General features: G+C 38.8%; 1 protein-coding gene across 4 annotated transcripts in view; it reads right to left on the bottom strand.

The window, feature by feature from the left end:
* Positions 1-24,381, bottom strand: part of CRB1 (crumbs cell polarity complex component 1) — a 172,149-nt gene that overhangs the window by 41,040 nt on the left and 106,728 nt on the right. For all 4 annotated transcript variants that reach the window (XR_004001542.1, XM_030572005.1, XM_030572006.1 and 1 more), the window contains 5 exons: positions 16,084-17,037; positions 11,419-11,969; positions 10,878-11,043; positions 5,785-6,691; positions 3,863-3,991 (listed from right to left, as the gene is read on the bottom strand). Coding sequence is in view for 3 of the 4 variants with exons in the window: in XM_030572005.1 (XP_030427865.1) it covers positions 3,863-3,991; positions 5,785-6,691; positions 10,878-11,043; positions 11,419-11,969; positions 16,084-17,037 (2,707 nt within the window). In the remaining variant the exon portion in view is untranslated. The remainder of the gene's footprint in view (positions 1-3,862; positions 3,992-5,784; positions 6,692-10,877; positions 11,044-11,418; positions 11,970-16,083; positions 17,038-24,381) is intronic.

Genomic DNA, 24,381 nt, shown 5'->3' with positions numbered 1-24,381 from the left:
TGGACCTGTGAAGATGGGTGTGGCGGTCTGTGGATTTCTTGTATATAATTGTCTATATGGTTCCATTGCTGAAACTGATCATGGCATCCAGGAAGTTGATGCTACTGTTGGAGTGTTCTAGAGAGAATTTAATGGATGGTTGGTGGTTGAAGCTGTGGTGGAAGTCTCTGTGGGAGTTTAGGTCCTCTGTCCAAAACATAAAAAGGTCATCAAGGTATATCATAGATTTCATGGTGCATTTGTCCAGAAATTCTTCTTCAAAGTGGCCCATGAAGATTTTGACATATTGGGGAGCCATCCAATACCCATGGCTATTCCCAGGATTCTGACAAAGTGTTTGTTGTTAAATGTAAAATTGTTATGAGTGAGGATGAAATAGATGAGTTTGATGATGTGTTTGGGGTGGATATCTGAGGGTTGTCCATTATCTTGTAAATATTTGAGGTAGGCAGCGATGCCATCATTGTGAGGAATGTTGACGTACAGAGAAGTGACATCCATGGTGGCAAGAATGGTGTTCTGCAGGAGGTTGTTAATGTTGCAGAGTTTTTGGAGGAAGTTGGCTGTATCCTAGAGGAAGTTGGCCTTTTGTCTGGTGAATGGTTTGAGGATGGCTTCCATGAGTCGAGATATTCTTTCAGTAAGAGTGTTGTGGCCAGATATGATGAGTGCTGTGAGTTCCTTTGTTTGTATATCTCAGGAAGGACGTAGACAGTCCCTGGAGTGGGTTCATGGGGATGAGGTTGTAGAGTTTCTCTTGGAGTTGTTTGGGGAAGGATTTGATGATATCCTTAAATTTCTCAGTAAACTGTGGTGTGGGCTTGTCTTTGAGTTCTTTATAATAGGTGGTGTTGGACAGTTGTCAGTTGGTCTTGTCAATGTAGTCATCATAGTTGAGGACTATGACAGTGCCCCCTTTGTCTATGGATTTGATCACTATTTGGTGGTTGGATTTCAGGGACTGTCCTCTTGGTGGGGAAGAGATTATGGTGGATGTGATGTTTCCCAGACCTGGAGAAGAGCTCTGTGTAGCTCAAAAGCTTGTCTCCATCACCAACAGAAGTTGGTCCAATAAACGATATTACCTCACCCGTCTTGTCTCATAGCCTGGGACCAACATGGTTACAATACCATCACAAAAAACAATTTATTGTTAATTAGAAGTGTGCCAGGACTAACTTTTAAAACTAAAATTATGATTTCAATATTTTTTGGTGTGACTATGTTTTCCCCATTTTTAATTAGGACTATCAACCATCCTTAATAACATCTGATTAGAAGACCTGGTCTGTTCCTGAAAATGTAAGTGTGTGGATCTTTGTCTGAATTACTAAAAGCTGTTCAGTTTAACCAAAGTCATATCCAATTGGAAACATTCATGCCAACAAGTTTGTTTGCATAAGCATTTGGGTAAGGGCAGGTCCCTTAGTCAAGTTGAAAATCCCAGTCTAAATTCAGTGAATAATGTCTTTGCAATAAAAGGTTTGACCAGCTCTACTGAGGAATAACTTATCCATCTCTAAGTACTATCAAATTCTTTCTTCTGGTCCTCACCCAAAGTCCATTGCATTCTGTGGAAAGACACCCACTGATTTCCACAGATTGTGGATCAAATCCTTTATTAGGTATTGGTTATACTTTTAAAGGAAAATCTCTGTAATATCAGTCCAATGAATCATGGAGATGGTGTGGTTTTTAATATCCCATTATGTGAAATATTTTGAATTTGTTCAGGTAAAATAAACCTTGTGTGTGTTCTGTCTGATTTAGTTTACTGAAGGTCTTCAAAGAGAAAGACACTGCTAGTTTACCTTACAACATTTTGACAACCCAGAAAAAAGAGAATAAATATAGTGGCAATTTAGGATTTAAAAAAGAGAATGAAGTGTAGAATGTCTCATTGCAGCGGTATATTCCTGTGCAGTATGATCAGTATTGGCTCACTACTTAGTAGTAGGACCTGGGGAACCATAAAATAGAGGTTATTGCCAGCCAGTGGCTGTGAGTGTAAGGGAGGGCTCTCATTTCCAAAGCTTTAGTTAGCAAAATGCCTGAGGATGGAAGGAAGAAGGAGAAAGCACTTTCCTCCTACCCTGAAGCCCCAAGATAAATACACACCAAAAAAAGTGCTTGAGATGTTTTTTCTTCTCCAAATCTTCTGGGGTTGGCAGGGGGCCTTTCTGGATGCCTGACTTAAATATTACAGCACAGCAGCAATTGCCAAGTGCACTCTGTACTGGGCGGGTCGGAATTTTTCATTTCATCCATCATTTATGACTCACTGCAGTGATTCCACAAAGTCAGTGGGCGTTAAAGAGAGAGAGGGAGAAACCTTTTCTTGAAAGTTTTTCTGAATGTGCTAAGGCTACATGTTGCAGGCCCACTGGACCTTTGGACACTCTATACCACTGATTTAATTTTCATTGCACTGAGAGAGAGAGCAAAACCATTTGTCTTATGTTTTCTACCTTCTTTGTACCGTATTTCCTGTCTTGCAATCAGCTGAATGCTTCTGAACAAAACTTTGGATAACCTATAGGTATAGGTGTCGGGACCGTGTCTTCCTCTGTTTGTACAGCACCTGGAACACTGGGCCCTAGTCTTGACTGAGGATACAGGACAATATAGAGAATTGGTAATATACTATACAATAAATATGGGTTGCAGAGGTGTACACCACTCAATACAAATTTAGTTATGAGTGAAGTTGGTGGGTCCTCGTGCTGAGACCTGCCCTATAGTATTTTATATATATAAAAAATACTATAGGGCAGGTCTCAGCCCTATATATATGTATTTTATATGTATTTTATATATATAAAAGAAGTTAACCAATTTTGATTGTATAATTGTTTTAGAATTTGATTCTAAACTGACAAGATACAATATGAGTGGGTCTTCTGTGCATAACACTTCCCCTGTGAAAGTACACTTCATGTATCTCCATTGGATGTCAGCTAAAATCAAACTGTTAGTTTTATGAATGTCTATTTGTATATTACATGGTGGTGCTGTTTACGTGTCTATACACAAAGATATAAAATCACTATACTGTTCTATTTTGTCATGTTTGAAACAGATGTGGAAGCAGGAATATTTGTATGCAGAGGGAGATGTAATCTGTATAACGTTATTTAAGAAAGAAAGCATCTTGGGTCAAATTTATCCCTAACTGAAGTAATTGGAGTTACACTAGGGATGAATTTGACCCATTGACTATTGACTTTTGTAGAAATCAAATCGTCATGCTGTTAAACCCTAGAAGTCATATTTAGCAAAGAGAGGATTAAGCTGGGCAAATAATTGATTTTTGGTTATCTGGCTGAATCAAAATATTGAAAAAAATTGTTTTGGTTCAACCACACTCTTTTGTTCAACACAAGACTGTTTCTTTTTTGAGTTTTTTAACACTTCATAAAAAATTAGATTTAGGCAAATTTCAAAATGAAACATTGTTCATTGTTTCAAAATGAAAAATTGGAATGTTTCATTTAAACAATAACAAAAGAAAATGTTTAGATTGTTCCAAACTTTTTATTTTAAATTTCCAGCTGAACTATTTTGCAAATTTGACCTGAATTCAAAAATAATTTCAGTTGAACTGAAACTGTTTTGTCGCCCCCCCCCCCCAAATAACATGAATCAGAAACATTTTGCTCAGTTCTACCTCTAGCTCATTTTAAATAGGTAGAGCTGTGTCTCATTGCTGCAGAAAGTCTGCAGCAGGTGAGGTACCATTTCAATCACTAATTCTGGATATCCAAAAAGGGCCCATTCTGGACTCATGTTCTAAGAAGACAATGCAATACTCCCACAATAACCTGTTGAGGGAAAGTGCACATATAGTTCTGAAGTGTCTCACCGTTCTCCACTAAAGCCTGGCAGGCACATACATCTCAACTCGCCTTTGAGCTCAGTACAGTTGCCATAGTTGTAACAAGTGAGATTTCTCTTCTCATTCCCACAGACGGAAAAAGGTAGCCTGGTGCGCCTAGATGAATAAGAGGCAACAGCAGCAATTAATATCTGTTTGTTTCAGGTAAAATCTAATTTCCTCTCATTCATTCATTTATTTAACACCATATTAAAATGCTAATCTGTTTCAGTTGTACGTGTTTAGGTTTTCTGTTTTACAGATGAATTGCTTTAATAAGGGTCAGATTCTAATAGCATTGGGCTCACAGTAAGCTATACTTTACGTCACAAATGTGCCTCTCAGCTTCAGTGGTTCCTGGGGTAAGGTACTATTCAGTGTGAGTAAGGGTGGCACAATCTGGCTGTAAAGCAGAACATGGCTGTGAATCTGCAGAAGGATGCAATGCATGTAGACAGACATCTTCTAACATCTGCACAGTTTTCTTGCAGGGAGCAACGCTCCAGACCTGAATGCATCTATACAAGTGCTATCTAGCATATTTACTATCTTTTCTGCTGACTGAAATTCAGTTACTAAAGGGGATGTCTACAAAGGAAAGAAAGCAATAACTGAAGTGTGATACCAAGCAACAGTGAACCTCAAAAACTTAATTTCACATAAATTCAACTGGCTTTCCCAAGCTCCAGTAATACCGATTTAATAATTCACTCTGAGGCAAACAATGGACAAATCCTTCCTTTAGGTAAGTGTCTTGGAGTTATTTGGTAGCAATACATTTTAGCAGTTTATCTGAAAGAATCTGTTTATAGGACATAGAACGTTAAATGCAAAAACAAAATTTGGTAAGGGCTCAAAATATATTGTTTTCAAGTTTGTCTTAGTTTTAAATGGAATTAGAGGGCCAGATCCTCAGCTGGTGTAAATCAGTGTAACTCCATTGAAGACAATGCACTATAATTCCTTATGGTCCAGTGTCTGTACCAATTAAGAACAAAAGGGACCCTGTATTCTATGTGTCTTCAAGTTTATTGGACTAATCCTGCAAGTCCTTACTCAGGCAAAACTTCCATTGCAGTCAGTTTCTGTCATCTGAAGAAGCCATGTATGGGGCTGAAATAAAGCCATTGCTGGTCTCCTCATTACATTTCAATTCTGCGTGGTGGAAGTTCTGTGAGGAAAGCAATTTCCAATTATTTTGGCCCCATAAATAATTTCCAGAGACACTAAAAGAGCCTTTTCAGCAAACAGACAAACAAAATGAAATTTTGCAAAGTGTCTATGTGAATTAGGAGCCAAAGTTCCTTTGACTTTGGGACTTAAGTTCCTAAGTCACTGGGAAGCTTTTGAAAATTTTACCCAAAGACAAATGCAAAGTGTGTGTTATTTGGATTTACCCGAATAAAACACTATGTACTCCTTATATTGGGGATCCAACAGAATACAAAAGCTGCACAATTTCCCTACATTCCTTTGAAATGTGAATGTCTGTAGGGTAATAATTCTGCAGGGAAAATCTAAGTGTTGGCCTACACTTAAATTTAGGTTTACCTCCCTTTGGTGCTCAGAGGTATGAACGATTCCCACTCCTGAGTGTTGTAGCTATGCCTACGTAACTGCTGGTATAGATTTGGCTTAGTTACCACCACTCGGGGAGGTGGAGTACCTACAGTGACAGAAAAAACCTTTCTTCACTGTAGGAAGCGTCTACACTCTGGCATGACAATGTAACAGCTACTGTGCCATGGCTATGCTGCTGTAGGACCCACTGCGTAAGTGTGACCTACGTATTAATGTAGGATTGATGTAGGGGTTTCTCAATTTAATTTAAACAACTTGAAAAACATCTGAGAGGTGAGCTCTGATGGCAGGAGTTTCTTTAGCTTCTGAAGCTTGCTTGTTTATAATACCTGCAAAATTTTCCAGTGAAGTTACCAGCACATAGGCAGGAATAAGTGTTAACTCCATCTATGCAAGTTGCCCCATTTGCACACAGGTGACCATGGCAGTTGTCTAGGTCCTCTTCACAGTTTACTCCAGTATAACCAGGGTCACAACTGCACTTGTAGGATGCGATTCTATCCAAGCAGTTTCCATGAATGCAGGGGTTTGAAAAGCATTCGTCAATGTTGGTTTCACACTGCCTGCCAGTCCATCCCTTGGGACATGTACAACGATAGTAACTATATAAATCTTCACATATCCCATCATGCATACAGGGATCAGAGCTGCAGGCATCCAATTGCAAACAGCCAGTAACAACAGAATTTGCAGATATTTTGAGGAATTGTTCTTCTTGAGGTTTTTTAGTGTGACCATCATAATTTTCAATGTATGAGAGATAAATGCCGCTGATTTCTATAGTGCTCATGCATCCCCTTAGGCCATCCAGATTGTCAAAAGCCTTGTCGGCAACATAAATATCTATTTCTTCTCTTAGGAAGTTGAGGCTTCCTGTGGCAACTGTACTAGTTGCAGTGTCTTTTTTATCATCTATATCAATGTGCCATCTAGACGACTGGGATAAGGGTTCTGTCATAGAGAGAATCACTTGGTGCCATTTCCCATCATTCACGGGCTGTGAACTAGCTAGAGTCAGCACATAAAAGCTGTTGCCACTTTGCAGCTGAAACACTAGCTTGGTATTCTGAATGCTAATGGTAATGAACTCTGGCTCCTTCTCAGCATACAGCAGTATCACATCAGCATCCCTAGTCCGAAAGCCAAATACGATGTTGGTGAGGTCTCTCCTTATCTTCCCATTGGTTCTGTAAAATATTGCACTGCTTCTGCCGCTAAACACTGCATTAGCAACACCTGTGCAAAGATAATAATATCCATTGAGAAAGCAGGCCAATTTTAGATTGATATCTGTGCAACATTTTCCCTACTCCACTGTGCCAGGCTGCCTGCCTCTTGTAATTTAAATCTTTCTAGTTCTTTCCATGAAGCATGCAAATTCTAACCAGTGTCAACATTACACCTCTTGGCCTCTCATTTTAAAAAATAAGAGTCAGATGCCAATCCCAGTCTCCACTGAAGTCAGTGAGCTATGCTGATTTTCATCAGCTGAGGATCTAGCCCTAAATGTTGTAAACCTCTGGGGCATCCTAAGTGTTTTTGTCTAAACTCTCATTGTCTCTTAGGCTGCACGTTCTTTGGGAACTGTGACCTTGATTCTGATCTCATGTATGGCTGTGCAAATCAGGAGTAACTCCATGGAAGACAGTAGAGATACACTAGTGTAAAACAAACGTATGCGAGATCAGAATCAAACCCTCTTTCTTTGTCTTGTGCCACACTTAACAAATGAACAATAACAAAGGTCCAATGCTCATCTGGTGAAAATCAGCATAATTCTACTGAAATCAATGGAGCTAAGATGATTTACACCAGCTGTTGAGCTAGGGAAATAACTTTGTAAAGGTTTGTCAAATTCAGGCTGAATAGAACTATAGTGTCTGGTGTTAATTTACATGCTGTTTTTTCCAAGATGGTAAATAGGTGTATTAGTCAATGGTAGGAATTACAAACAATATCTAATAATTAGTTCATGTGTTGATGATACGGTACTTGCCTCAATTTACAATCTTTGTAAACACCCATTAGCTCCAGAACTGCAGAAAAAATACCCTTCCACTTCCATTTCACTCCCTTGTGAAATAGTATCTTTAGGGGAATTTACCAATTTAGTATGATTATGATTATATAAAACAACAACTTTTGATCCTGATTCACTGTCATGAATCAGGAATAATTCCCCTAAAGTCAGTGGAGTTACAACCAGTGTAAAACTAATGTAAGAAGACTCAGGCCCATGATGTTGATGTTCCCTCAGTTACACACTGGCATATTTTCACTGACTTCAGTGATGCTGCACTGATGGAACTTGGAGGGGAATATAGCCCTAACTGCGTAGGGCTGTGAGTCAAGTTTCGTGAACAGAATTATGTCCATTTTTAGGGCCTGATAATCTTATCTCTTTACATATATATTTGACATTTTTCATTGGCATTTTGTCCATTTCAATAGGCAAAACTAGTCAGATTTTAAATGTACATTCCAGGCTTTTTCAGGATATGTCCTATTATATCGGGGGAGGGGAGAGAGAAAGAAATGTCTCCTATTCATGCTTCAGTTCAAATCTGTATTGGTGTTAGGGTTTGGTGATCAGATAAAGCAGATTACTAGGATATCTAGGATTACTAGGCATTCTTTCCCAATCTCGGCAAATTTTGTCCGCAATAATCCTTGGGATTACCAATGAGGGATTATTAATGGGAAACCTCACAAGAACAGAATCTGCCCTTCACTTTACAGTAAATACTAGAAAATCAGTTTATTTGAAATAGTTTCAGAATGGAGATATGGACACTAAGTGCTGTGAATGATCACGTTGCCTTATGACTGCATACTCTAAATGCTAAGGCAATGAATGTTCCACTGTGTCTCTTGGCATACGAACTCTTGTGCCTCAAAAAATTGGAAAGTGAATAGAAACAGTTTCCCCAGCATAATTTATGACATCTAGGAAATATCAGTGTTTGTAGTGTATGTATTTTCAAAATTTACTTCAGTTCTCAGAGAACCAACTAAGGTTTTTTAAATCAAAATCTTAAAACACTCTTGTGTGGACATTATTAAGCACTTGGCAATGACTAGGTGGCTGGTGTGCTGTTACTCGTGTTTGTGACACTGATCATATTTGTCTGTCTCTTACCTTGTGCCCCCCACATCTGCTTATTGTACCTACACATTCTGTCTCATCATAGACCTACATTGCAAGCTTTTTGGGGCAGGATACGAAATTATTATATGTGTGTATAGCACCTATCACAGCTGGACCCCAGTTGCTGATTGGGGCATCTAGGTGTCAACCCCGCATTTGCCCTGAAAGAGTTAATGGAAGCCAGATGGGCCAGTTAGCTTATTAGGCTGATGGCTGAGTGGAAAGCCCTAATTAGGGGAAGTTCACCTGTGCAGGAACAGGCAGGACTCCTATAAAGCCAGAGAGCTGATAGCAGAAGGAGGCTGTGGGGAGGTAGTCTGCAGTCACTCCCTGGCAGAGGGGAGGTGTGTTTGGGGGCTGTAGATACAAGTAGCTCACAATTGCTCAGTGGGAGGAGGGAGTAGAGAGGCTGGCAAACCCCAAAGAGGGGGGGTAGTGCCAGAGTAGGAAGCAGCCCAGGGAGTAAGCAGCAAAGTTGAGGACTGAACAGACCTTGGCTGCATGTTGTAGGGTCCATGGGCTGGAACCTGATGTAGAGGGCAGGCCAGGGTTCCCCTACTAGCCACTGGGGAAGTGTCACTGGTGGACAGTGAACTGGAAGACTATGTGGGTCCCAGTGGGAGTGACAGAGACTTGGACTATACCCTGGAAGGGCGGAATGCTGAGTGACCTAGCCAAAGGTCCAAGTCACAAAGAAGATGCTGCAGTTCCTGGAGGAAAAGAGGGGCTGCAGACCAGAAAGAGAGAGGGAATGACAGTGTGCAAATGCTGGGAGGGGCGCTGACCTCTTGAACTAAACCCCAGAGTGGTCAGAAGGAGGCGCCACCCTAGCAGTGAGTGGAAGCCCTCATTACACACCTCAGTAATAATAAACAATAATAACAAACCAATTAAGTTCTGTTGTCTGTGAGTTTAGGGGCATATTATTATGTCTGTCTACATAGAAGATGGGATACAACTGCATGGAAACAAAGAGATAATAAAGACACGTAACATATCTGTCTCCCAGGAGTTTATGAACATCCATTATGGCAACACCCTACCATTGCCACATATAAGAGCACTGAGATCCAAAGTTAAAGACTACTAAAGATGTAGATTGCCTTGATTTTAGCGAAAGGAAATAGTGCAATTACTTCCCATCAGTATGTTTATACTCCTTATCATCAACTAAAATAGTTGATAAGATATCACCTATTTGAATTTTATCATCAAAGATAATGTGTAATATGTTGATTTAGGTTATAAATATAACTGTATTTTAAAACATAAATGTATTTTAATACTCACTCTAACTGACCTCTTTTTCCCTGGCTCAACAACAACCCGCATCATGTGGATCTATTTGCAGGTTGCTCCATTTCATCTATGCTAGAATCCTTTTGCTGACCAACTCTTCTGTTCCTAGGAGTCAGGTATTCTAACTGATACCATTGCAATTTGTGTACATTAATCCTGCTTCACAGCATCATGGGGGTATTTTTTGGGAAAAAAAGGATGCCTTTTGGAAAACACAATAACAAAATCTTAGCATGCTTTTTAAATTCCACTTGATTTCAAGAGAGGGGAAACAGAACAGCGATATCCAACACATTGGTTAATGTTCTTATGATAAGTAGTGATTATGAATTTTCAAAGAAACAAGCTTCTTGGAACTCTCATGCTCTTTATTAAGATACCAGTTGAAATGACAATCTTTCAAATACATTGCTGGTGTTAGGATGCTTAAGATAGCTTTTAAAGATGCTTCACTTTAAGAAAATGGAATAAAGCAGTGTGCAGGAGTATGTCATCTGACATGTCTTTCCAGAGGAGCGAGAACATCTTAAGATTAATCCTCTTATCTCACTGCAGTGGTGCTCTGATGGAACAAACTAGTCTATTTTATAAACATGCCAAGTAGATGCATTGATTAACTGAAGAGTAAAGCCCCTGCAGGCAATATCATCGGAATCCTCACTCCATTGCTTTCAAAATGGGAGGGTAATTTAAAAAAAGAGGCCCAAGATTAAATGGATATTAATTTGTGATCAGGCACAGGTGATGGCTGAAACTTGAATTTTACTATCCCATTATTCCATTCATAATACTTCTAATAGCAGTGAGCAAGATTTTATTTTTTATTATTATTATCATCATTATTAACAAACAAAATTCATCTGGGTCGTATGAGAATTGGAATGCTTGATTTAATTGAAAAGTTCATGAAAATCAACATTATCTGAAGTTGTTTCAGTTCCCCAAAGGTCACAGGAATGATAGAAATGTACCTACATTCAAATCCTTGGTGTACCAGCTGGCACTGAGCTTCATGAGGACAAGGGTTGAGCTCACACCACTTAACTTCGTCGCATGCTTTCCCTGCTGTGTTTGGGGGGCATGTGCAAGTGAAGTCGTCCCAGATAGAATAGCAAATGCCATCATTGTGGCAAGGATTGGACTAAATGGAAGGAGTAAAGACAAACAAAGTGTTAGCAAGTGGCAGTGGATTCCCACACAAGAAAAGGCAGGATTGCTTGGCAGAGAACAGAATTGTGTTTACTTTGAATTGAAAGCTATAAAACCTTACAGGTTCCATGTACGGATAGCAAGTTTGGTAAATGATTATCCTTGCTTCACCTTTCAGAACCCCCATATATTTTGCTGCTGAGGCCCATGATTTTCAGCACTATTCAGCAAAATCTGCTCTTACCAGCATGTTTATATGTTTAATTAAGATGTCATTACTGTCACATATTGCATGGGAACATTAATGGGCAAAAGAGGAGTCCTGGCTCTAAACATGGAAACATGCTTTGAGAAATGGCATCCTTACCTTGCAAAGATTGTCACCAGTACAACCTTGGGTCACATTGATCAATGTTCGGTTGATGACAGAATACAGTGATGTGGTAGTGGGGAAGAATTCCAGCTGTTGATTATTCAGTCTTAAATCTTGGATACAGCCTTTAAAATACCCACCATTTATATCAGTTTCTTGTTTGTCTGGGAGTCCTCCAATATAGAGAATATCCCCACTTTGGACTGTTAGTATTGGGGTAGAAATGTAGCCTAGCTGTTGAGATGACTGGAACAATTCAGTCTTATTTGGCTCTATTTTTAATGATATTAAGTAAAAATTTCCATCACTCATAGTCCATGTGCTGAACAATTTGGTGGAATTTGAGGCTAACATGACTAGTTTCCCATCTTCCAACCAGATCCTTATATACAGAGATGTACTGTTTCTCACAGCTAGTAACAAGCCAGAAGACTTTCGTGTTCGGACAAACATTGATATAGCCATGTTTTCGTTCTGACTACCATCAACAGAAAAAGCAGCATACCCCAAGGAATCTTCACGTCCAAATCGGCCTGGCATGTACTCTTGAAATGAGGGGGGAAAGAGAGAGAAAATAAAATAGTTTAAGACTTATTGACTAATGGAGGCAGCACAATGGTCAAACATCTACCACGGATAAAGAGAAGCACCTGCAAATGTTTAAGGACAAAATAAGGATTTGATTCTGGTCTGAGTGGCTTTAATGGCAAAATTCTCATTGGCTACAATGGGGGCAGGGTTAGGCTTTATTTTAGTGCTGGAGGGTATATTGTTACACCACATTCTTTCCCTTTTGCAGCCTCTGTACATCTTGTGAGGATGTGTATCTGAATGGTTTCTCAGGGCAGATTGCAGCACAGTTATTTGTATTGATCATGAGAAGTGTGTATTTTGAGCTCAACCTAGCTGTTACCATCCCCTAAAGTCCCAGGATACAATCCTGGCCCCACTGAAGTTAATGGAAGTTTTGTGATTGACTTCAGCAGGGGTAGGATTTCACCCCAAGACCATATGCACTACTCCTGGCATAGGGAACTATAACTTTGGTACATAAGGGTCCACCTTCCCATTCCAAGTGAACCCCTATGTACCATTAGGGATTTATCCTGAGAGAGGGCAGGTGTTTCCCCTACATACACTCCCTAAACATTCCCATCAAGGAAAATGGACAACGTTAAATCAGGACTAGGTCTCTAAACAAAGAGGCTGATGACAGTATGTGCTGATTTAGCACATGCTGTTGTTTTCTATTCAGTTTCTACACAGCATCATCCACACTGGAGCTGTGATAGCCCTCTACTCCCTTGGCAGATTACACCTATGCTGATCTGCATCAGCCTATATCCATCACTGAATATGGCTCCCAAACTGTCATTTCTATATATGATCAGTCTCTGACAACACATGACACTGCTGTGCCACCGGGGTAGGCAAAGGATCTAGAATTCAAGACACTTTTTTAAAATTCTGTTTTTATCAGTTAAGATGATTAAACCAGAACTCCTTTCTCTCTGTGTCTCTGTCTCTATTTTCCATAATGAAGCAAAGATTTTTAATTACAAACAGAAAATGTCTCCCAAACCATTGTAATGAAAACTACTTATTCTGATGCATCAGCTTTTTGAACCACAGTATTTCTACTCGTTTTACATTTTAAATTTCAACATCTTTTTCTCTATGTTATAGACTTTCTGCCTAAACACTTTTCAAGAGCTATTTCTTTTAGTATGTCAAATGCATAAAAAGTGTCAACCTGGTTTAAACAAAGAAATCACTCCTGTAACTAAACAGTCAGAGTTCTCTTTTGTGCAGTAAAACTCCTGGACTGGGACCTCATATGTCAAGTTTCTGCCTGCAGCACTACTTTTTTTATGACTTGGTTATAAAACCAATGAAAATAGGGGATTGATTGTGGAAACCCTAACAGTCCTTTAACAACCATGGTGTTAGTATGTGCCACAGTAATATTATTTAGTAAGGGGAATAAATCCCTGACTTGTTCCTGAATAGACAATTACATAAATAACTATGTATGAAATATTTTAATTTTATGAAAGAGATTATCTACGTTTCTTTCTTTATCTGCTTGTTAAAACCATGACATGTAGAAATAAATCTTCCCTTTTGCTGGAATGGGTGTTTTGAGGCATGAGAGCTTTGTTGAATGCACCCTCTCTAGAAGGCAGTCCTTGAGAACTAAGCATTTTTCATGTGAAAAAAGCGAGCATTTCTAATGGAGTTAGGAGCTGGAAGACAGGAGCCTTGCAGCATTAGAAGGAAGGGTGAGTCTTAGAAAAAGGTAATAGTGTATTTGAAATTTTCTATTACTTTGCCACAAAAAAAATATTGAATCTGATCTTGGGTTTGATGGGACAGTTAGCATCACCTTGGTCAATATTAACTTCTTGTGTCACTACATCTGGATGCTGATCAAAATAAGTCAACATCTGTTTGTTATTTTGTATATGTAGTGAAAATATTGCCTCATGTCAATTAAATCCTTGGCAGCAACTTTTCTTCAAAAGGACACCAACATTTCTTATGTTATCCCTAGCCACAAGTCCCCTCCTCCCCACTGCCATAGTGTTTTAAGTACGGCATATATCTAAAATCCATGTATCAAAGTGGCATGGTGGTATGATTTGCAAGGAATATTGCGGTCAGCAAAAAAAAAACAAACCAAATACTTTTTAATCATTCTCAACAGTTCTAATGCAAGAATAAGCCTCTCTTGGCCCTGAATGGTTTTCATTTCATTTCATATAAAGAGGCAAACATATTTACCAGATGTTGTCCTATACTCCAAAGTTGCTTTTCAAACCTTTGGATAAATTATAGCTGGAGTTCAAAGCAGTCTGTTAGAATTACCTCTCAGGCTTTATCATTTTACATTAAAAAAAAGTTATAGATAACTATTAAATACAGCATATGAAATGATATAATATTTAAACATTTTGAAAGGGATTTCAAGATGCAGCTTTCTGGTGAAATACATCCAATAACCCCATGGGACCAGATCATCAGCTGGGATAAATCTGTGTAGCTACATTGCCTTCAATGCAGCTATGCCAACTTTCACTAGCTGAAGATCTGGCCCTTTGAATCTAGCTAGGGCACTGCTGATGCTCTTCATTTTTTCCAGTCTGCCTGGTTTAAAAAATAAACTGTCTTTTCTTGATCCCCAAATTAACATGTGTTAGGAGAAAGTTAGTAATTTGTAACAGGGGATGGGGGGCATTTGTGTGTGAATAGAGGGCCAAATCCTGCACACCTTCCTCAGGCAAAACTCCCAGTCTGAGCTCAATAGGCTTTTACTGAAAAAGGAGGGGACAGTCCAGTTCAAAGTGTTCCTGAAAGGTGCTATATTTACAACCCTGGAGAATGACGCACTCTGTTTATCCACACAGCAGGTAGAGCATAGCAGACAGCAATGCCGGGACCTCATATCATCCCTCCAGTTTGCCTCAGCTCATACTTGGTGGAACACATGGAGTAGCATTGCCAACTCTGATTGGATGAATTCCTGGAGATTTCATCACATGACATAATCTTTAATTAAAGATTAATCTTTAATTCCTGGAGACTCCAGGACAATCCTGGAGGGCTGGCAACCCTAACATGGAGGAAAGCGAGGGTAATTCAACTTCCAGGCCCATTCAGGTTTTGGTGTCTCTGCTGACTCTGCCCATCAGGATGCCGTTAAATGGTTTTTGAGATACGGGTGCATGTCCAGTGGGAAATTGACTCATTTCACACAGGCAACCAGGCAGCTCTCAGATGGTAACAGCTATTGGTAACTCTTATCCTGGGCTGGACTTCAACCAGCCAATCCTCAAGCGTTCATTCTCCCTAGGTTGGTTGGCAAAATGATGCTATTGACTGTCAGGCTTAATCTGCTGGTGAAAGGTCAGATATAATTTTTTTTAATATCTATTTTTTTCATCTGGTCAATGTTTTATTCATTCTTCATTTACCCTTAAAAACATGAACATTGTTTTACATACAGATATTGAGACTGGTGGTAAAGCACCTAAGTGAGTTTTAAAAATAAGACTTAAGCTCCTAAGGCTATATCTATATTACAAGCTAGTGGTGTCATTTCCCCTGTCATGGATGTACTCACTCTAGCTGTCATCAAGCTAGCTAGCCCAGTTTCAGGGAGGTTTTTAGTCAACCTGGCTCAGCTGTGCCTCCACTGTTGATACCAGTGTTACCATGGCTACCCTGCTATTTATATTCACTTTAGCTGGATGAGAGCTAGTGCAAGTATATGTACATGAGCGAGGAATCAGACCCCTAGCTTATAGGGTAGACATAGCCTGTAGGTCACTGGGTGCCAAACCTACAGCAAACCAGAGTTTCCCAAAGTTTAATGGCATACTAAAAGTAAAAAAAAAAAAAAATAAATTGGATGAGCAGAACCCATCAATTTACCTTGACTTTTCTGCCTGATTGAAATTTAGGTTTCCTATAGAGAGAACTATAAAAAAAAAAAGAACAAGCGCTACTACTAACCTCTTGTGTTTTCTCATCAGTTGACAGTAAGCAGGGGAGGTCTTAAGGGTCATAGTGTTTCATCATTGATATAAACAGATCTGTTATTTGTGATTGTGCTTTGAGCTGGCATTTAATACACTAATGCCAAAAGCATTATCTTACCTGTTGAACAGTTTGGCCCTGTGTAGGGCCTGTAGCAGTCACATTGATAACTCAGCCACAAGTTGATGCAGCGTCCCCTATTTTGACAAGGGTGGTTTTCACACTTGTCCTGTTTAGTACAGCCTGATTTGACATTTAAAGATGTTTCACTTGATATGTTCTCAGGGGTAATAATTTTCAAATCTATTTCAATGTCCTGAAGACATCCTACAAATGAAGGTGCAGAATGCACATTATAGATGTTAGGTGGAGAGTCACTGCTCATGTTTCCCACTGGCAAACCACCCAAAAATGTGCTCTGAAATGCAAGCATCAGTTGATCACTATCTATTGCAGTAGTAGATTTATTGATACATGATTCCATACAAGAACTGTCAAGTAAATGAAGGGTAACAGCTCTTGCTAAGGTTACCTCCACGGAATGCCATTCTCCATCACTGACATTATGTGAAATATGCAAAAGAACCTGTGGCTGATTATTGACTTGCATGAATAAGTGTAAGCAGCCATTCAGTAATTCCAACTTTACAAATGTATCTTTCTCCCCTCGGTGAAATATAAAAGCTGTAGGTTGCACAGTCTGAAACCTCAGGTTTATGTTATAGAAAGATCCCTGTACAGCAATCATGTCACTGTTCACCCAAAGGAAACCATTTCCCGCAAAAGAAAAGGTGGTTATTGTTTCACAGTGTGTTCCAGTATACCCAGGTGGGCAGATGCAACTGGATCCATGGTGGCCATTTTTTAAATGAGGGATACATAGACCACTGTTTTGGCATTGATGGTCATTGCAGCCAAGGAGGACCTCCGTACAGTTCCTGCCACCATAAGAAATCCCCTCCTTCTCTCCAAATGGGCAATGACAAGTGTAATTTCCAGGAAAATTCTCACAGGTGCCACCGTTTTGGCAAGGGTTCATGTAACATTCATTGATGTCTTCTTCACAATGAATACCTAAAAAAAAAAAAAAAAGATGATTGGATTGGATAAGTGCAGACCAGTTTTTCCCAAACTGTTTTAGATATTTAATAAAATGAACTCTAATTACAGGGGGGATCTGTTTATCAAAGGATGGTTGGTCCCCAGTGATTGACAGCAATTAGAATAGATGCTGTTACTATTTTGTACTGCAGTAGTGTATAGTGGTGCCAATCAGGGTCAGGGCTTTGTGCTAAGCTCTGTATTTATACCTAGTGGTAAATAATTGATGAAGAAAAGAGAAAACTACAAATTTGTCTTGAATGGCAGTGTAATGAAATTGAGATGAAGATGTGATCAAACAAATTGCTTTCCATGGCAGAGTGAGTATGAAAGTGGCAAGTCTTTTGGAAAAATACTTTTTTTTAATCACATGGTAAAAGCCAAGAACTGTTCATTAATATATATGAATAATAAAATAATACATAGATAAGAGACTGCAGGTTCTTCTTTCTCATTTACATTCACTCAGTTGAGGGGAAGGATGGTCCAGTGGTTAGAGCGCTACCCTGGGCTGCAGGAAACCTGGTTAAAGTCCAGCTCTGCAATAAATATCCTGTGTGATCCCAGGCAAGCCACTTAGTCTCTCTGTGCCTCAGTTCCTTATCTGTAAGGTACAGAATGCTAGCACTTCCCAGTCTCACAGGGGTGTTGTGAGAATAAATACATTAACAATTGTGAAGTGCTGAGATACTACAGTGATGGGGGGCATATACATACCTTAAACAGAAAAAAAGCTTTCCCATAATCATGTCCCCATTCCTCCTTTTATAGATTCAGCTTTATCCAGGGTGACCCATTAGTCTTGCAAACAGATGGCTCTTTGAACATACATGTTTGAAGTTCTGATATTCAATGCTCACTTCACCATGTTTCGGGAGCGACTTTTCCCTTCCTTCAACAGGTTCACTCTGATGCTTGTAACACATATCTCACAGAGATCTGAAACTTAATAAACGGGGCCTAGATCCCCCAGTTTCCTTTCTCATGCAGAGCAGCCAGGAACCACACCTTTCAAGAGTGACCAGGACATATTCAAGGGAAAGGGGAAATCCATTTACACTCCCATGGAGGCCTGCAGAAGATACCAGTGGGATTTTTGGTTGAAAACTCACATGGGTTTTAACACAGGGATTCCATTTCCCTCCCCAGTTTTTATTCCAGAGAAGGAAAGGAAATGTCTTGAGCTCTTTGGTTAAAATATAATTACAAAGCATGATCATTATGAAGTAATTAACCAAAATAATGTTTGAACCCAAATATCTCCCACTGAAATTAAATTGGCTTAGATGGGTCTATGTTGGCTCTCCAGAAACTGTGTAAGAACTCTGTAGTGTCGTTAACAGCATATGATAAGACACTATTTCCTTCATCGAGGATAACTTGCTATCATATACTGTACCTGTCTTTGCAAGCAAACCTATAAAGAGATTGACCTACTACAGCAAAACACAAATGTCCTCAAGAAAAATTATAGGAATGAGTTAAACTATTTTGATGAGCTTGGAATAGTAGCCATACTAATTCAGTGTCTGTCCACTTTACTCAATCATTGTCATAACTAGCCCCCTGTCTTAGCAATGACCCTTGTCATTTATCATTCTCAAATTATGGTGTAATGTTTCCAGATGAAACTTCAGATCATCAAATGTAGCCAATATTATCTCTTATGTTTTGGCAATGGACTATTACTGCTGTAGTCTCTCTGTTTCCCAGCTACTTTATATATATATATATATATATATATATATATATATATATATATATATATATATATTCCATCATGAGATGTCTATTCATACATTAATGTGTAGTGACACCTAACAGAAATATGAATAATTGGGACTGACTTTCTTAAAGTCAAGTTCACTTTCTAAACTTTCATTGACTGAGGACCAGAACAGTATCTGCCTTACCCAGTTTACAGTAATCTATATGCTGTAGTCTTGTCCTTCTTTTTGCTATACTAGAAGTCATTTGAATAGATGAAAAATGATGTTCCACTGAGCTGTTATGCTTCAGCTGATGTTTTAATACATTATCTTCCTGATGTAGCCTACTTTTTCTGCCTTTAACATACAGAATGAAGTGTCCACAAGTATGTACAACTCAATTGTGCACTGCTGTTGTAGCCATTTGGGTGTCACTAGGTTTTTGTGTCAGGGCTAAAAATGTATGCACTATTGAAGTGGTAGGATCCGCTGGATGCTTAAGTATGCCAAGAGCTGTATACCCTCAGAGTCGTCAGAATTCATTTAGCAATGTATGGATCAGAACTTCATATTACACCTTGCATAGAGTGAATTGGCAAAGTGGATGGCACAATATGTGGTCTGTCTAGGTACTTATGTATCCCCATTTCACCTATCAGAGCTCTGCATATATATCATTGAGTCTATCTCCTAGTATATCCTTCCTGCCATTCATAAAGGTGTCACCAAAAAGGGGTGATTCTCCACTTCTTTTTCATTCAGTCATTCACGTAGTCATTCATACCTGTGGGAAGTGGGTGTGAAGTCAGAATAGTAGCAATCAAACCCACTTTGTATTTATTTTGTGTAGGAGTCAATGACTACAGAAGGTACAAAGCAGCAGAGGATCAGGCCTTAAGTGCCATCAGTACAAAAATAAAATAATGAAAATAATTCCATGAACGAAGAACATTTGTTTGTAAATTATGTACATTTCCACTTTGTAAATTAAGTAGAACATTTACTAATGGTGATGTATGACAAAGAACGAAACCACACTAGTGTTGCTTTGCCTACAGAAAGTAAACCCTGGAATGTAAAGAACCTGCATATCAGGATCAATTTTAGGAAACACTATTTCATAAGAATTTCAATGTCTAAATGTGAATCACTGTTGTTTAAGCAGTATTAAATGAGATTTCAAAAATAATAACAAACCGTATATATTCTAGTTTGTATTAAGATCAACGCAAAACATACATGCAAGCCCCACTGCAAAGCCAAAGATTAAATCCCTGTATATTCTGAAGAATAATTAAACCTCCTTACAAGCACTGGCTGATATTGCTTGTTATTTGCCAATTGGCTGTGCAAGCAAGGACCACTGTCTCTCAGGATAAAAGGAATAGTCAATATTTATAGAATTGCCTATGTGGTTCACCAATTTCAGTTTAGTGTATAAGCTGTCATATAAAAAATAGTTTGCATATAGGTAGGCCGTGAGACAGAACAAAAATTAGCAGTGCGAGAGGGTAAGAAGGAATAGTAATTGTCGCTTCAGTGCTAATTGTTTTGGTAGTTATAAGCATCTGCTCAGCTAAATACATTGTACATTCTTTTGAAAGTAAAATTATCCAGCCTTCTTTTGTACACAATTTATTTCATAATACAATTTGAAATCAGGAATACTTTAAAAATGTTTCTCTTCACATACCATATGTTATTTTTTCCCATCTCAGATGATGCATTTTATTTAAAAAATTAAATGAAATGTGTCCATTTGATCTTGTTCTTGAAAAAACTGATAATTTCTATGCATTTTTAATGTGCTATTAAGGTATGTTTACTCACCAAATTTTTCAAATCTTAATTTAAGCTGTTTATTTAAAAAAGAGTAGCAAATGATTGCCATGGAAATTGATTGACAAAAGCAATTATTCAAATTTAATTCTGCTAAGTGTCCATTAATTAAAATTAAACCTACTACCTCTATTAAACCTCTATTAAACATTTGTTTGCATCTTTGTTTAGAAATCTGTTTACCATCCCCTCCCATCTCAATTTCTTAATGCATTCTAAATATTATGCAAGTAACAAGTTGATATTCAGGCCAGAAACTGCATGTTCAGTACAGCCTAATTGCCAGAAAACACTGAGAGGTCTGAGCCAAGATACAGTTTCACAACAACAACCAATCCCCCCCCCCCCCCAATTACTGTACCTGTAAATACTGTCATTATAACAGAGTAAGCCTGCATCCTAGTTGCAACCATTTTTTTCCGCAGTAAAAAGGATATTACAATATTTATGTGGTCCATGAAATAAGTTTCTGTAAATTTTGAAACAATTCTAGAAATGAAGACTTCTTTTCCAGGATTAGCTTGTTTCACATATGTACTGTGTTTGCTGATGTAGCCTGACAATGTATTTTCCCCAAGTCAGATCAGTAGGGCTTAACTTAAGACTCATTATGCTGCTTACGCAATAGACATGTATACTTGGACTCTTTCTCAAGCTATAACTTATAACTCCCCATCCAAATGTGCACTGTCACTCTCCTTGCGGATGAGGGTACCTTTAAAAGGTGGTCATAGTTCTACGGGAGCCCTGCCATTTGAAACTAAATCAGAACATTCCTTGAGTGCCTGGGATATGCATCGCTCCCCGTCTAGTGACACACAGACTGGCTTTGAGTGCCCTCGCCTAACATCAGAGGTCGTCAGAGCCTTGTGTCTCGGGCATATGGCTTTTATGGTCTCAAAGACTCCCATATACAGAAAACTCAGTTGCTCTCCCTTGACAGATTGAAGGGCTGAGTTGACCCTGCCAGCATTTGAATCCAGAGTGCCATGGGACCTGGATGTTTGCAGCCTGTTGTTTAGATAACTAAGCCACCTCCTTCAGCTAGAAAAGAGTTATGTATGTAGTGTGATCATGCATATAATAAATGCATATGCTTTTGAACAGTGTAATTCAGACTTTTTCAAATCTAACTCAGGAAATCTTATACAAAATTATGGAAACACTGGTGTTATGACTAAAAAATATTATCATCATTTATGTGGTGCTCATGCTGTGGTATCTGGGTACTTTACAAGGATTAAAGTGCATTTCTGTACTGAAAAGTCACTCTGGTACAATGGCACTTGGGAGTTTGTTACTGTCACTGGATTATTTCTTTAACAAATGGACTCAATGTACAAGTAAAAAGTTTCACACTTTGAGAACCTCAGGATCTCAGCTGCTTGCAAGGGGAGTCAAATAAAATCAACCAGTCAACTAAAATCAGCACTGGATCTTTTCTGAAGGCCTGAGCAGCTGCTTTTAGCATTGGTTAGATTTCTGCTTGCTCCACTGATGGAGTAAGCTCTGCCATCCACACCCAGAAAATTCAAGTTTATCAACTACACATTTCTAAACCATGTGAGGGTACAGCACTGCTACAAGGAGATGGGCCTGAAAGAAAACCACAGATCTGCATTCCAGTTTGCAGCTTGAAGCTAACACTATCATGAACCAAACCTGAGCACTCTGCAATTCAGGCAGGCTCAGATGTGGGGTTCAAACTTCAAGAGTGCTCAGATCTGAGGATTTTGGCTCAGAGCCTTACAAATAGTTCAGGTATGGCATTTTAGTTTGGGTTCATCTCTCTCACAAAGCTGAATAATTACCAGTGTCTAAAGTGTAAATGAAGCTAACTCTAATGCAAATTAAGAGTAAACCTTGCAGCAACTTAAATGATAATGTGCCCTTTAAAAATATGTATTCTGGGGGGTGGACAGGGAGGAATCTGTAATTATCCTTTCTCCACCCATCTTAACAGTTGTATTGGAACAGTCTGTCAGAAAAACTCCTTCACTCTCTACAGCATCTTCTATTCAAGAGGCTCATTAATCCTGAGGCCAGCTGAATGATCTCACCGGGTATATATTCTTCAGTGCTCCAAATCTTATTGAATAATCATGAAAATTCAAATTTTGCCACATCTGTGCTGATAATTGCAAAGAGATAATTACTTTTTGCTGGAAGGAGGAAATGCACTTTTATGAGTGAGAGACTGCAAGGAAATGAAATTGACCATCCTCAAATAATGGTAATTAAATCTCCTGATTCAGGGTGTAAATCAGTTGCCACAGGGGTCAGGAGGGAAATGTTACTGCTATGAACACTACAGAGCTGGTGAGGTGAATTAAAGGATTTTTTTTCTCTTACTTCTAAAATGTAAAAAAAAAAACAACTTCTGCTGGATACTGGTCTTAATCCAACCAGCAATCAAATTTGCCCTTGCAAATCTTGTATTGCTATCTTAGCAGGAAAAAGTCATGTATTACAAAAGACAAAATACAGGACAGGGCTGATGCACATGGAAAGTTGAAACCCTGTTTAAAACTGCATTATAATAAGCATTTGCTGACACTGAGATAATGTACACATGATATCTTTCACACAGAATACAAATTTTGTAAAGTCCTAGTAACTTCTTAGTTATTGCTTTATTGCCTACAAATTCATTATTCTGCTATTTTTCCTCTTTCCAGTTGAAATGTCCATTTTAGCCTAATACAATCTTGGGGAAAACATAAAATGGAAACAGAGCTGAATGACTTGGCTTACTCATTAAATATGCCACTCTTGCTGAGGGAATATGGAATTCATAATGTGCTACGTTTGGTATAATATGCTGTAACTCAACCTTTTTAAATTGCACTGGTCTGAAACTTCATAGACTAGTTTGAACTTTTCAGCCTTCATGGATATTTTTTTTTTAAGCAGGGGAAAAAAGGCCTTAATCTCTTACATCATTAAACCTTTTTGAGTGCAACAGCATTTGGACATTTTTTTCCATTTGTTAGATGTTTGGAAACACCTTAAATAGATTTCATTTGAAAACAAAAATACCTGCTGTAGGTGATTGTGTAGTGAGGACTGGTCTGTTTATTTTATTTTACAAATATTGGAAACAGCCAACCTATTTAACCACCGGCTTCAGCTTCTAAGTCGTTTCAGCTGGGCTTTTTTCATGAGATTGCTTTGCTAAGCATCAGTATATCTTTCTCAATATTCTATGTAGAGCATGGTCAGAGGTTAGCAACTCTTGGGCTTGAGAATAGCATGAAGCCTTCTCATAGAAGAACAGCATGGCACAGCTGCCACTTGCCTGTAGGCCTACACTCTGGATTCACTTGGACAGCCCCCCTGAGCCTGCCCGTGTGGATCTGCTTGTAGGATTGGGGGTCTTAATCAGAAAAACAGGAGAAACAAGTGCTACTAATGCTTTGCCCTCCTTGAATGGCAACCAATTCACCCCCATGTCCCTACTTCTGTAGAACTGATTAGTTGTGTTTCAGTTTTATGGGGCAGGGTGTCTATACACATTAGCCTGTTTGTATGTGTTGGACGAAAAGGTGTCTTCTGGAAAACATTTACGGAGGTATGTTTGGGGGGGAGGGTTTGCCTTGCTTATTTTATTTTATTTTATTTTATTTTTCTCATTTTCAGACATGTCTGTATTTCCAGATTATTTTAAACAGTTCTAGCCATGGATAAGTTACGTTCGTGTTCTCTCTGCTCTGGTCCTCTTGAGATAGCCAGTAGGAACATAGCTGAGTCTGTAAATAGCTGCAGACAC

This window comes from Gopherus evgoodei, chromosome 8 (assembly GCF_007399415.2).
Source record: "Gopherus evgoodei ecotype Sinaloan lineage chromosome 8, rGopEvg1_v1.p, whole genome shotgun sequence".
Taxonomy (NCBI): domain Eukaryota; kingdom Metazoa; phylum Chordata; order Testudines; family Testudinidae; genus Gopherus; species Gopherus evgoodei.
The sequence above is the reverse complement of the archived record's forward strand: the minus strand, read 5'-3'. Positions and strand labels throughout refer to the sequence as shown.